General features: G+C 37.0%; 1 protein-coding gene across 4 annotated transcripts in view; it reads left to right on the top strand.

Moving 5' to 3' along the window:
• ERCC8 (ERCC excision repair 8, CSA ubiquitin ligase complex subunit) overlaps window positions 1-14,080 on the top strand; it is a 31,392-nt gene extending 17,312 nt beyond the window's left edge. For 2 of the 4 annotated variants that reach the window (XM_050912900.1, XM_050912903.1), the window contains 3 exons: window positions 3,945-4,142; window positions 10,549-10,635; window positions 12,347-14,080. In XM_050912900.1, coding sequence (XP_050768857.1) covers window positions 3,945-4,142; window positions 10,549-10,635; window positions 12,347-12,415 — 354 coding nt within the window. In that variant the 3' untranslated portion in view covers window positions 12,416-14,080. Of the gene's footprint in view, window positions 1-3,944; window positions 4,143-10,548; window positions 10,636-10,713; window positions 10,735-12,346 lie in introns of all 4 variants that reach the window. The other 2 variants (XM_050912901.1, XM_050912902.1) reach the window with 2 other exon arrangements.
• Window positions 14,081-14,699: the final 619 nt, after the last annotated feature.

The raw sequence follows: 14,699 nt of genomic DNA on the forward strand, positions 1-14,699 counted from the left end.
TCTATCTCCATGCTACCCATATTTGCCAGCTTGTTCTCAGCACTTCATAGACAGACATCTTTCTGTCTTCAAATCACCATCACCAAAGTAGATAATACAGTTTCTTCACTCTCCTATGACCAGCTGCATCACTGTTTTTTGTTTTTCTGTGCCTGTTAGTTCATTGACTTGTTTCATAGGCTATTTTACAGTTTTCTTATTTGGTGTAGAATAGCTTGATCCTGCCTTGCTTTTTCAAGTTCAGAATTATATTGTCCAGAGTACTGTGTTTTGACATGCTGCCTACAGGTATTGCTTAAAATAATTTTAAGGCACCAGCTGACAAATAAATGCATGTACAGGTAATACAAGTTCACACCATAGTCCCTTTATTTCCCCTAGTAGCCAGTCCTTTTGAGCTCCGTAGGTTTTTTTTCTATACCTTTCAAAAGGTATAGAAATTAAGCCATGCATATGAATTTTTTTTGAGCAATGAGCCAAATTTGGGGCCTAGTGGATTGTTTCAGTTAGTAAGAGAAACAAATGTTGGAGTTGTATGCATCTTGCATACAACCTTTATCACAAAAAGGAAGAGAAATTCCTGATTCACTGAGTATAGGAAGAATCAAACAGAAAGAAGCAGGTTTTCTGTTTGTCTGTGTGCTCAAAGGACAAAGCCAGTTTTTAAGAACTGTCTTCAATTCTTGCTTCGGCAGCATCCTTTCCTTTCCATTGCTTCTCTATCAAGCAGGAACATTTACACTGAGTATATCCATATAATTTACTTTTCCCAGCTTCCACTTCTCCCTTTCATTGTACATGCCTTTGTTATGAGCCGTGTTATGACTTGGAAATTGTTGCTGTTACAGCTCACATACTGTGTAAAGGAGTTTAATTGCTCTTTATCAGCAGAGTAATATGCCTCTTAAAATGACTAGCATTAACAAGACTTAACACAGTCAATATTTACAAACACTGTCCTTACAAAATGAGCAGTATTATCCACAAAGGACATGACATAAGCTCCACATCTCATGAAAATATCCTCTCAATATGAAAAAAATTCAAGCTACTTGTATGCTAATCAAACTCTCTTTGTTTACATTTTTATGATGATTGAAAGAGGTTTTCTGAGGACTCCTTTTTATTATACTTTTCTTACGTAAGTGCTCTTTGCTATGAAAGAGCATACTTTAAAAACAGAGCAACAAGTAGTCTTCTTCCTTGCCTGGCTCATGCTGACTGATGCTTATATTTGCCTCAAACTTTGGACTCAGGCAATTGATGTAGTATGGATCAAGAACCTGACAAAGCAAGACATATGTTTTAGAATATTTACCTGATAAACTTAACAAATCTGTTAGCTTGTAGTCAAAAGATTTCACACTTAGGATTTTTTTTTTTTTTTTTTAACTGTAGGCCATGAGGTTCAGCTAGGGAGCTTTAAAATTAACCCAGAGAGCTTTGCTAACATTGTACGTGTAAGTGAGTCTCTGTTTTTCAGCAGAAATTAAGAACATAGGTTGTAGGACAATACTATTTGAAAACAAAATATTTTATGTATAATGTTATGTAGTATTAATAAATTTAAATCTAAAATACTGTTATTTTTATTAGAAAAAGTACTTCTTTTAAATCATAAAATAATGTGTGGATTTCAGGTGTTCATAGTGGACTTCTGCCTCTTCATGAAAAAAAAAGTGTGTTTTATTTGTCAAAATTCTAATGCTTTGTTTTAACTGAGTTTGTTTAGAGGTAAGATATACTGTTCTCATGAATATATTTCTGTATTTTCTCATGAATATGCTTTTGATGTCTGACAAGACCTAATTAAACTGATATATCCAACTGGAATATTTCCTAGCATGTTTGGAAACTTTCCACTTTCAACCTTTTGTGAGATTTTTATCCATATAGGACTTGTCAAGAGCTTGAAACATACAGATGCTAATAAGCTGTACTTCTTATACTACTTCTATTTGCAAGGCTTCCCACACACCTCACAGGCCCGGTCTTAGAAATGTAGCATTTGCTCCTATCCCAGCTGCCTTATAGGGAACAGTATTGAATTTCTCAATGGTGATTTAGCTTTGGTTAGAAGATGGGCTTTTTTATCACTCTTAACTAGTCCATAATAATTTAGCAAGTTATTCTTTATTTGCTTCTCCTTCATGAGTCTCTTTCTTCTAATCCCTTTACTTCGCCCTTTACTTATGCCATCCTTCTGCTTGCCCTTCAGTTGTTTTCATACTGCCTATTCATCTCCTACTGTTTCTTGGTAACTCATGAGGGAGAGATGCAGAATCTGTCCCTACATTGCAAATGTTTTTCCTCTATTCCTTCTTCCCCGAGCAAGGGATGACTTGCTGAGAAATCCTTAGGGCTAGTTCTTGTGTTGTCTAGGCTGATGCTTCTGTTCTTTGCCATCCTACTGGCATATATATCTCAGAAATGTAGTTTTCTGCAACATCAGTCAACTCCGATAAACAAGGGGCGCTTACAGGGTAGAAGGTAGTGTAGATCAATTTTTGTTCAATCTGTGGACTAAAGTCTTGCAGTATTGGGACCAGTACTGTTTAATATTAGCAGTGACATAGACAGTGGGATCCAGTGCACCCTCAGCAAGTTTGCAGGCAACACCAAGCTGAGTCATGCAGTTGACACGCCTGAGGGACGGGATGCCATTCAGAGGGACCTGGACAAGCTCAAGAAGTGGGCCCTGGTGAACCTCATGAGGTTCAACAAGGCCAAGTGCAAGGTCCTGCACCTGGGTCAGGGCAACGCCTGATATCAGTACAATATAGGCTGCGCGGTGAAGGGATTGAGAGCAGCCCTGCGGAGAAGGACTTGGGGGGACTGGTGGACAAAAAGCTGGACATGAGCCGGCAATGTGCGCTCGCAGCCCAGAAAGCCAACCGTGTCCTGGGCTGCATCAAAAGAAGCGTGGCGAGCAGATCGAGGGAGGGGATTCTGCCCCTCTACTCCACTCTCATGAGACCCCACCTGGAGTACTGCATCCAGCTCTGGAGTCATCAGCACAGGAAAGACATGGACCTGTTGGAGTGGGTCCAGAGGAGGGCCACAAACATGATCAGAGGGATGGGACACCTCTCCTATGAGGAAGGGCTGAGAGAGTTGGGGTTGTTCAGCCTGGAGAAGAGAAGGCTCTGGGGAGCCCTTATTGCAGCCTTTCAGTGCTTAAAGGGGGCTTACGAGAAAGACAGAGACAGGCTTTTTAGTAGGGCCTGTTGCAATAGGACAAGGGGTAATGGTTTTAAACTAAAAGAGGGTAGATTCAGAGTAGATATAAGGAAGAGATTTTTTTATGATGAGTGTGGTGAAACACTAGAACAGGTTGCCCAGAGAGGTGGTAGATGCCCCATCCCTGGAAACATTCAAGGTCAGGTTGGACAGGGCTCTGAGCAACCTGATCTAGTTGAAGATGTCCCTGCTCATTGCAGAGGGGCTTGGACTAGATGACCTTTGAAGGTCCCTTCCAACCCAAACTAGTCTATGATTTATAACTGTATACTGTTGTGCATAAGGAGTTCTTTTAATAGTTTCAATATCTGAGAGAAAATTATTATGTTGGATCATCTAGGAACATGTTTAAGGTGGTAATTCCTGAGCCCGTTCTAATTTCAGTGATAGATGAGGTGTTCAGTGTAGATCTGGCACACAACAGCCTGTGCAAATTCTATTTCTAAGTGTGGAACTGCTGATTTTTAGGCATATCTTTCTTTCCCTTTCTTAAAGTTGATATTAAGGAGAGTAAACTTTAATGAACAGAAAAGTGATTCTCTTGATAAACATCTGTAATTGGAAATCTCAAGAGTTGTTTTAACATTGGGAAGCTTAAAATTCATTTTATTGGGTATTAAAGAAGAAAGAAATTGGCCTTTTCACATAAAGTTATTTACTGTAGCTTTAGTTAATAGCTAACTGCATAATCCTTCGTTTTACAGGTGAATTATGGGAAAGTCCATAATGAAAGTAGAAAAGGACTCAAATTCACCATCTCTTGTGGCTGTAACCCAGAGTTTGCCTTTGTACCATATGGTAGTACCATTGCTGTTTATACAGTTTTCACAGGAGAACTGATAACTATGCTTAGAGGGCATTATAGTACTGTTGACTGCTGTGTATTTCAACCTAATTTTCAGGTAAGTAAAGTACAAACAATATTCCAGACAACCTGGAATATTTATGCAGATTGCCTAACCATTTGCACAAAAAATGTTAACTTTTCAGGGATGTGCTTTAATCAAAGATTTTGACATAAGAGGGAGTTTTGTGGCCTATGTGTCAAGCAAGAAAAGTTTGGTCAAGTTCTTGGGATGGCCCTTTCTATGTTGAGTTCCTTCCACTATTCATTTCGTCTCACATAGGTAACTTTTCAATATACCTATAGTAATTTTTTGGCTTATATTGTCATTAATAAATCATATGCATTAAGGATTTTGCCTGTTTTCTGTAAGACTGAGGAGGAGGCATTTGTCTCTCTCTGAGATACCCAAGACTACTCACAGTAAGAAAGAATGTGAAGTGCATTAGTATTGCTGTCGTACTGAGAAACCCCTCAAGTACTTTGCTAGGATGATCTTGCGCAAATGCCTGTAGTTATACCAGTCACTGGATCTATGAACAGTTTGAATGAAGTGTTGAGAACATGTTGAGCTTCTTAAATTAATCTGAGAACATTTCACCTAAGAAATGCCATAGCATTACAGGGACTCATGGTGCTGACAGCCTTTTTTTTTTTCCTCTGCTTTTTTTTTTCTCTTTTCTTCTTCCCGTATGGTATATTTTTCTCTTGTAATAAAAGACTTAAGGATAACAAAGCTTAATTTGTTACAAGACACATTACAACAGATAGTTCTTACGGCTTGTGGTGTGTGGCAAGAGCAGAGTGTATGTTAGTATGGATTTTAAGGCTGTTACATAGTTGCCCTCAGGTGTTGAGGATTGTACTTCATGTTCCAGCTCCTCCTTTCTCGTCTTTTGTTTCCAAAATATCAGGCAGAAAGGGCATGTGTGTATCTTTTCATGACCTCTCATACAATACATCATAGAAGTGAATCTGGCAGCTCTTGCTTTGAGTCCTGTAACTTTGACTGAAACAATGTTTCCCTGTCACAGAGACGGACTTCACTGAAAGGTTTGGACAAATTACAGGTGGGGCAATAGAGCCCAAGCTAATAAGCCTTGCTAGACCTGGAAAGCAGTTCTAGCATGAATAGGCAGTGAGATACTAGGTCCACTGAAAGGTAGAATATTCACATTATAGCTAAGGCACATCTTTTCTGGACTGTTCTTGACTAGTTTAAAAAGCACTTTGTGTTTTTTAAGAATCGTTTCCCAAAAAAAGTGCTAGTGTGTTTATAGTAAGTCATCTTTGGTGTTCTTTTTGATAAGCCGAAGAGGTGAGGCTCATTAAATCTCACTGTAAATCATGTTTTCCAGTCCTGGAAATGCAAATCTTTTTATAGTGTCTCTATCTTGGCTTTTAAGATCCTTAGAAAAGGATCACTCGTGTGTGAGCATACACACAAGAACTGCATCAGTCACTATAGTTATAGGTTTATGTTGGCAACAACTTCATTTGTTTATCCGTTGTGATTCCTGATTCTTTTTCAGAATCACGCTTTTCCAGAGTTCAGTTCTGTATTCTAGAAGTGTGACTGGATTTTCTTTTTCTTTAAATGCTCTGCTTTTAGTTGTATTACATTGTTACTCTGAGGGAATGACGTTAGTATAGTCAGTGTTTCAATACCAAAGGTAGTGGTAGTGTTATTTTGACTATGCTCACAGCTATACTTCCAAATAGCTCATTCTGTCTGGAGACAATTAAGTACCTTCATCAGTCTTCATATAATTCCAATAGAAATGATGATTTTCCAGTTAAAACTGTCGTGGTTTAACCCCAGGCAGAAACTAAGCACCACGCCGCTGCTTCCCCCTCCCCGCTCCCAGTGGGATGGGGAGGAGGAGGAAAGAAAAAAAGAAGTAAAACTCGTGGGTTGAGATAAGAACAGTTTAATAACTAAAGTAAAATAAAATACACTACTAACTAAGAACAATAATAATAATGTAATAATAATAATTGTAATGAAAAGGAATATAATAAAAAAAGGGAAATAACACCCAAGAAAAGACAACTGATGCACAATCCAGTTGCTCAATGCCCACTGACCGATGCCTGAGCAGCGATCCGTGCCTCACGGCCAACTCCCCCCCTTTTATATACTGAGCATGCCATTCTATGGTATGGAATATTCCTTTGGTTAGCTCGGGTCAGCTGTCTTGGCCATGCTCCCTCCCAGCTTCTTGTGCACCTGCTTGCTGGCAGAGCATGGGAAACTGAGAAGTCCTTAGCTTAAGATGATCACTACTTAGCAATAACTAAAACATCAGCGTGTTATCAACATTATTCTCACACTAAATCCAAAACACAGCACTGTACCAGCTACTAAGAAGAAAACTAACTTTATCCCAGCCAAAACCAGGACAAACTTTTTCTGAGAATGCAGTCATTTGTAAAATTTATAGTTACCTGTTTTATTTTACTCTTGCAAGCAATACTAAATCAATATGTTACAAAGTTATTCACAGCTGTGCATTTCTATTTTCAGTTATTAGTTGTAAATAAAATCAGTTTTGTTTGACAAAACCTGCTTTGTTGCAAACCATGTTGACTGTTGTTGTTTATGTTCCTATATCTTAACTCTACAGTGACTGAATCGTTTAATCACCTTTTCCATTGTCTTGTTTAGGATTAAAGAAGTCTCAGTTAGTTATTTGTGTCTGTATCATTTCACTTCCCCACCCCACCCCACCCCCCCACCCCCCGAATGGCATATTAGCTCGCTTTAAGCTTTGTAGTATTTCAATACGTATTAAAACATAGTTAACTTAAGCAAGCCAGAAGTTTTCTTGGACAACTCTTCTAAGTCTCTCTGATACAAGTTATGCATCTACTGGTGAAATGTGTAGCAGATGCCTTTCTAACATTTTTCTTATTAGCACATTTGAGGTTAGTACACACTATCTTCATATGAAACAAGGTCTACATCTTTTCTGCATAGTTTTTGCCATTTCCATCTAGTAGTGAGTCTCTGTTGTTGTTAAAGAGTTTTCTTTGTATTAATAGTCTTCTAAACTTTTTCTGCTCTCTTTAACCCTGCTGAGTGATTTTTGTCCTACCTACCCTCAAATCTGGTCCTTAGATTTTCTTACTGGTTTTTTCCGTCTTCAAAACTTCTGATTGATACTGGTTGCTGCCAATCGCTCACGTTCTTTCTGTTCATTAACTGTATTTTAATCACTATCTTTGTTTCACCTCATAACTGGAATAGGCTCTAAAAGGAACTTTAACTTTGCACCAATTATGTGTTTGAGGTGAGAAGTGTCTTCTGTTTGCTCAGAACCATATAATTAAATACAATCACTGATACCCAAGCAACTAGCTATTTGCAATCCAATGATATTAGTCTTTATCTGTTCCTGTGAGGTCCAAATTCATTAGCAGGTTTGTTTGTGTGGAATACCTTTTGTGTTTGAGATATTGTGTGGAGCTGTCTCCACAGAGTCATGTGAGATTTAGTTAATGTGGGTATATATGCCTTTTGAGATCCTGGGAATAGAGCCATAAAATCCACTATATTATTGTTGGCCTAAATTGTTCTTACGTAAAGTTAATAAGATGTTAGTCTGCTTGAGTAACAAGAACTGCAGAATTTGGCCCTTTAGTAAGAGCCATTAATTTAATAGGAGGTTGGTAAATTCAAGGGTGGTGTGGAAGAGGAAATCTTCATTGTGCAATCTCTTAGATGATGTTTACTGTTGGATCTAATATGCTAGATACCATTGTGCCATATTAGCTGCTTAAAAAATTTAACTAAACAAACAAGACCTACATTTCCCTTTCAGAAAAAGAAATGGAGTAAAGCACCATGCACAAATAACATGTGTCCTGGTTTTGGCTGGGATAGAGTTAATTTTCTTCTTAGTAGCTGGTACAGTGCTGTGTTTTGGATTTAGTGTGAGAATAATGTTGATAACACTCTGAGGTTTTAGTTGTTGCTAAGTAGCACTTATCCTAAGCCAAGGATCTTTCAGTTTCCCATGCTCTGCCAGCAAGCAGGTGTGCAAGAAGCTGGGAGGAAGCATAGCCGGGGCAGCTGACCCGAGCTAACCAAAGGGATATTCCATACCATGGGACATCATGCCCAGTATATAAACAGGGGGGAGTTGGCCGGGGGGGGTGCATCGTGGCTCTGGCATCGGTCAGCGGGTGGTGGCAATTGCATTGTGCATCACTTGTCTTTTCTTGGGTGTTGGGTTTTGGGTTTTTTTTTTAATTATTATATTCCTTTTCATTACAATTGTTAATATATTATTATTGTTATTATTATTATTATTATTATTAATTTAGTAGTGTATTTTATTTTACTTTAGTTATTAAACTGTTCTTATCTCAACCCATGAGTTTTACTTTTTTTTTCCTCCTCCTCACCCCACTGGGAGCAGGGAGGGGGAAGCAGCTGTGTGGTGCTTAGTTGCTGGCTGGGGTTAAACCATGACAACATGTCATAAAATATTAGGTATGCATCAGGAAACAATTTTGCTTTAAATTATGGCTACTTCTGTTGCTCAAGAAATGCCAGTGACACCTGCAAAGGTATTTGGCAAATCCAGTGGTAAACTAGTAAGTAAAGATAACTGAAAGTTAAATTAGGTTTTATCTGCAATCTTTCCTCAGAGTGTTACACCATAATATTTCCATATATTGTACCACAAATATGCATGGAGAATATTTTTAGTACAATATATGTGTATGTCCTGTACTATACCATAAACATGCATGGAGCTCACTGGCTCTTCTTTTGACTGACTTAAGGTATAAGTCACCATTTCAGGTTGTAATAATTAGTTGTAAGTATTACTCAGTGCACTAGATATTAACTGAAGATCTTGCAATGCCAGGATCAGAAAGTAAGACAAGTGGTAATAAAGATTAAATGAAATAGGCTGATGTCACTATGACATTGCTCACAAGGAGAGATTTTGGTGTGGGAAGAGGTTTTAAAGTTCTAGTGATATTCTGTATCCTGTCAAAGACAGGAGGCCTGAGTAGAGTACTGCAGACAGGATAAAGTGGGATTTGACCTATACCTTGGTGTAACTTAGACCTGTCTTCTTTTAAGCAAGATAAGTAGGATGTTTCTCTCTCATGAAATTATAAATTAATCTTGTATGTGTTTTATGCATAAACAACTTCATGCATGGGACTAGTTTTACAAAAGTGAGTATGTCAGCTCTCTTCAATAAGATTACCCACATAAATGTGTATTTATAGGAATTAGGCATTAAGTTCCTGCACCGACTGTCAGCATAATTCATGCAGTTCTAGAATTAAATATACATAATATAGGAGACTTTCTGCAAAGACAGAACTGTAATAATTTATTGAACTTATGTTAAATCAATGTATTAATAATGTGCACATATGCACAGAGTCACTAGTTTAAGTGTAAAAGCCAGCATGCTTAAAGCAAGGCTTTCATACTGTCAGCCTGAATACAGAAAAAATACTTCATATATTTCACTCAGGCAGTTTAAATGCACGGGAAAACTCAAGTGTTGTCAGACATTGCATATAATATGCAGGAGTATGATTCAAGATTGAATGCATATGAGAATATCTTCATGCATGTTCATTTAAGTAGCACTTTGGAAAATAGAAGCATTATTAGTGCAAAATTTACTGCAAAGATGGTGCAGTATTTCTTATCAGCAAAATTTCCTCAGTTTAACGTGACAGAGAAGTCTGTATTTCCTTTAATAAAGAACTAAGAAAACTAAGCTATATTTGACTGTTAGCTGTTTGGTGTAGAAACTGTTTGCTTCCATGTGTTTGCAGGGTGCCTTGCACAATGGGATCTCAGTCCTTAGTCATTACCATAATAAATAGAGTTATTTATATTAAAAATAATAAATTGGTCTTTCTGATCTCTGCCTTCCCAACAGGATACAGGCTTCAAATTGTTCTCTATTTGTTTTTTTCCTTCCCTGGGCATACTGAAACTACTTTTACTTAATACTTGTTTGTTCCATACATATGCACTCTTCTAACATGTATTACTAGATGCTTTTGAGTTGATAAATATTTTTTAATTATAATAAAAAAATCTTCCCCTCCCCCCCTTCTTTTTTTTCTTACTTCTCCATTAAGCATAAACCATCTCTTAAGCTTCCTAACTGTTATAATAGATGTCTTTTCAGGAAACATGAGAGAGGGAAGAATAAAAGTGCATTTAAGCAATAAAGTTCCTTTAAATGTGGGTAGTGCTGTTTTGGTGAGCAATCTGGGAAAAACATAAAACTTACTCATTTTGTTTTGGCATATTATTTAAAATACTGTTTATCAAGATTATAGTACAAATTGGAAATTGTATGTTTGTCTTGATTTTTAAATAAATATTTCATACACTTTTTTCCCTCAACATTATATCTATGTCACTGTTCAGTAAATTTGTGTAAAAGTAATTTCTGCTTGCTTTCTTAAAGGAACTTTATAGTGGTAGCAAAGATTGCAATATCCTTGCATGGATACCAGCTCTTCGAGAGCCAATTCCTGATGACATTTCTGAAAAGGTAATAAATTTGTGAGTTTGAACTATACTTTTTATGGCTGTTATACTTGGGGAGGTGGTGTGGAAATTAAATATGAAGTATGTTTCACCATCAAAATCTGTAACAATTCTTAATTAAGAGGAGAATCACCTGTTGTTTCTGTGCAATCTTTTGATTGTTGTGGGGTTTCAAGAGGACATTTTCTTTCATAGTTGCAGACTTCTAGCTTCTCACTTAATTAAAAGTAGTACTTGTATTTGGCTATCCGTCTTTCAACTTCTACTTTAGCTTCCTTAATTTCCAAACTGTTTTCTGTAGTTTATGCTATTTTGGAATTGGAAAGGAGCCAGAGATTGTATTTTAAATTGTTTAAGAATATACTGTGTATTAAACAGTAAGATCAGGGATGTCACACTTCATACCCAAATATTTTTGATGCAGAAATATAATAAAGAAGATTCTAAATGAGCTTATTCTAGTGTCTGAGGCAAGACATTCAGGCTGTTACAAGGAAGATCATATGTAACACTGTTTTCCAAGAGAGTACTTTTTCTCTCCTAGTATTAGAGCTGGGCAATAAAAATTTCAGTGAACAGTTTGAGAGGGAAAAATTCTAGATTTTAAGGAACTGAAACCATTCACAGAATCAGAGTCTGGCAAAATGTACAGTGTTAAAAAATCAGGATATATTAGTGTTTTGGCTCATAGCATACAAAAATTCCACTTTTTAAAATTTCTGAAATATTCCATTTTGGATGGGGAAACGATAAGAAGCATAAAATTTTGGTAACGTTTGCTTTGCTTTGTAAGACAACTTATTTCAAAACTGTCCTACGCTTAAGCAAAGAAGAAAAAAGTAATATCAAAGGTTATATACCCTAAACCCAAAATGTGTTCAGTTGACCTGAAATGAACATTTTTGCTGTAACTGAGAATTTTGATATGTATAGGTTGTTTTTTCTTAGTCTGAAAAACAAACCCACAGCAACAAGATTATTTACCCAGCTCTGATTAGAACTGCCCCTTTAAATTTGACATGGTGGAGGTATGTAATATTTGCCGTTGTTTTGAAATCTGTTAAGCTACTACTGCTGTTTGCAAATGTTGTAGATGAGCACTGCCTCTGAAAGAAGCAGTTCTGCTGTCCACAGGCCACTAGTTCCTGCTCCCTCTCATGTGCTAGAAGAGCCATTTGAGTGCCTGTACGATCAGAATCTGAGCGCAGGATAGAAGTAAACAAGAAGAAAATTTCACCCCGATTCACTGTGATTCAGTGCACTGCGTAGCTGCACAAACACTTTAGCTTGACCCTAGGGGGGCTGAGGTGAGAAATAGTTGTTGGATGTGGATAGAGGCCAGGACTACTTCTTGTGACAGTAGTGCTCAGTTACACTGGGCCAAGGAAATTATGACTTAAAACCAATGACACAAAACAATCACAGTAATATCTATCATCTGTTATATTTTATACTAGACATTTGTAAAACTTACAGTGAGTGCTCCAGATATTTTTTTTGTTGAAATTGGAATTAAATAGAGTACTATTTCATAATTTATCCTGTCTCTAATCAGCGAAATGGCCAAAGAAGTGGTTAAAAAAAATCTAGTACCCATGAGAGACACAATAGTTTGTCTACGTATAGTAATTTAAGAAATGCCTTTAGCATTGCCCTTATTTGCTTTTAGTATTTTTAATTAAGCAAACCACTGAGAGAATTTTTATTTTCTTTAGTCTCTGCCGCAACAGCATTTAAATCCAGCATATGAAGACGCATGGAGCAGCAGTGATGATGAAGGCTGAATTTCAATTATGTGCTGATATAAAATTGACATTCAGGCACTGCGTTTACAGACTTTATCTACAGAATTGGATATTATCAGATTTATTATGACTGGATTTCTGGTACAGTTCTGTTAGAGCAAGGTCTTTCAGAAATAAGTTTCCACTGTTCTGTGTTCTTTCTTCACTGTTACAGTTAAATCTAAAGGATTACTTTTTCATACTTACTGACTTTTATACTTACCCTTACGCATTGGTATACTTTATTCAGTGTTGAACAGCTGATAAAGGAAAAATAAAAGCCCTTCGGACCAGTTAATATTGCATTGTTTCTGGCATCACCTCCTTATCGCATAAGGAGGTAATCCCTTGATTTCCAAGAGACATGGTACAGAAGATTTTGCCTGAACGAGGACTAGCTCAGGGATACTTCCAGCTTATTTTTATCAATGTCTAGATGGAGCAGACCGTGTCCATTTTCAAGTGCTTGTGTGCTGTGGGAGCCAATAGGATTTTGTGCCTGTTCTTTTGCATTTTCAGTTTTGCGTAAGTTTCTCCATAAATGCAGTATTCAGTTCAGAAGGAGGTATTGGTGGGATCATCTATTCAAGTATTTATATGGTGACCCCATCAACTAGTATCTGAATCTGTCCCAGAAAGTTAAGAATAGAAACTAATTTAATTAGAGTTTTTGTTGCTCCTGTTAGGTTTTTAAGATCTGTCTTCTATGTATGGATCTCTCACACTTCCCTAGCCAGTGTGAAGAATTCCTGGACAGAAACAGGCTTCAAGTACAGTACAAGGCAGAGAGTGGATCACGTTTCATGTTAGAAATATGACATGTAGTCCGTCAAAACTGTTTTCATCTGAATTTTGGTCCTAATGCTTGCTCTGTTTTGAAAGGGAGGAGCTTTGTAGGGTTATTGTCTCACCTCAGTCACTAGTTTGTGCTTCAGACATAGTGTAGTCACCAAGCTGAGAGCTGAGTTAGAGGCTCCCATCAGATGTAGATGCAGCTCTATAGAGGAAAAATTCCTTCCAAAGCAGAGCAGATATTAGGACCACAAATTCAGACAAAAGGAAAAAATATTGTACAAATAAATCAAAGATAATAACTTAATCTTTGTATAGTGTGTATTATTTCTATTATTAGTATGCATTTTAGAATTAATTCACTGTGCTTCTGTATTTTAATATCTGTATAAGATATAGGCTGTCAGTTTCTATATCAATCTAGAGTCTAGCATTGTAAAATGATACAAAGTGAGCAGTGGGCATATCAAGGGAATGTTATAATTAAACAAGCTTCATATGTAGTGCATATTTGCTGGGAGAGACCCACTATTAAGTGGATAGCTGCAGGGTGGAAGACTTCCAGAAGTTTCAGCTGAAGTTAAGGACCAGCCTGACACTGTCACTTTACAGGAATAGAGAAGAGAATTTTCTGTTTTTTTTTTTTCAAATGGTAGTTTTCATTACCAATGGTGACTGTTCCCTCTAAAGTTGGAAAAACTGGGGAACAAATTTGAAGAAAGATTACACATTTTGATTTTTGTTTTGAAGAGGATGACTTTTTTGTGTGTTATAATTGTACATATCATTTGTATATGCCAACTGCAGTGCATGTATTTGGTATTTGAATTTCTAAAAATGTGCTTAGTAAATCATAGAGCTAGTTATCAAAGAATAAAGGCATTATTTTTTCCAATCAGTTTTCAGTTATCTATAATGTGACTATAAATGGTGTTGATTTTAAAACAAACAAACAAAAAAAACATCAAAAAACCCACCAGCTCTGTGGTGGACTGGGAATGGTATATGAAATGGGAGAGGTAGAAAAATTACATTTATTAAAAAAGGTGAGAAATCATAAAAATTAAACCCATAAATAAGAATGTTGCATTAATTCTCCTGTTTTTCGGAATGGCCTCTCTCAAATGAGTTCGTTTTCCTGTGCTTTCAGTACACAATTATTGAGATTGGAAGGGACCACTGGAGATAACCTAGTCCAACCTCCCTACTTAAAACACTGTCACCTAAAGCAGGCTGCTCAGGCTTATGTCCAGCTGGGCTTTGAGTATCTCTACAACCTACAAACCTGTTCCACTGTTTGAGCATTCTTAGAGTAGAAGTTTCTTCTTAGATTTAAATAGAGTTTTCTGTATTTCAATTTGCACCCATTGCATCTTGCCCCATTGTTGGGTATCACTGAGAAGAGTCTGACTTCCTCGTCTTTACTGTCCCTTTCCCTGGCTCCATCAGATATTTCTACACATTGGTGAGATCCCCCTGAGCCTTTTCTTCT

This window comes from Gymnogyps californianus, chromosome Z, assembly GCF_018139145.2.
Source record: "Gymnogyps californianus isolate 813 chromosome Z, ASM1813914v2, whole genome shotgun sequence".
Lineage (NCBI taxonomy): Eukaryota > Metazoa > Chordata > Aves > Accipitriformes > Cathartidae > Gymnogyps > Gymnogyps californianus.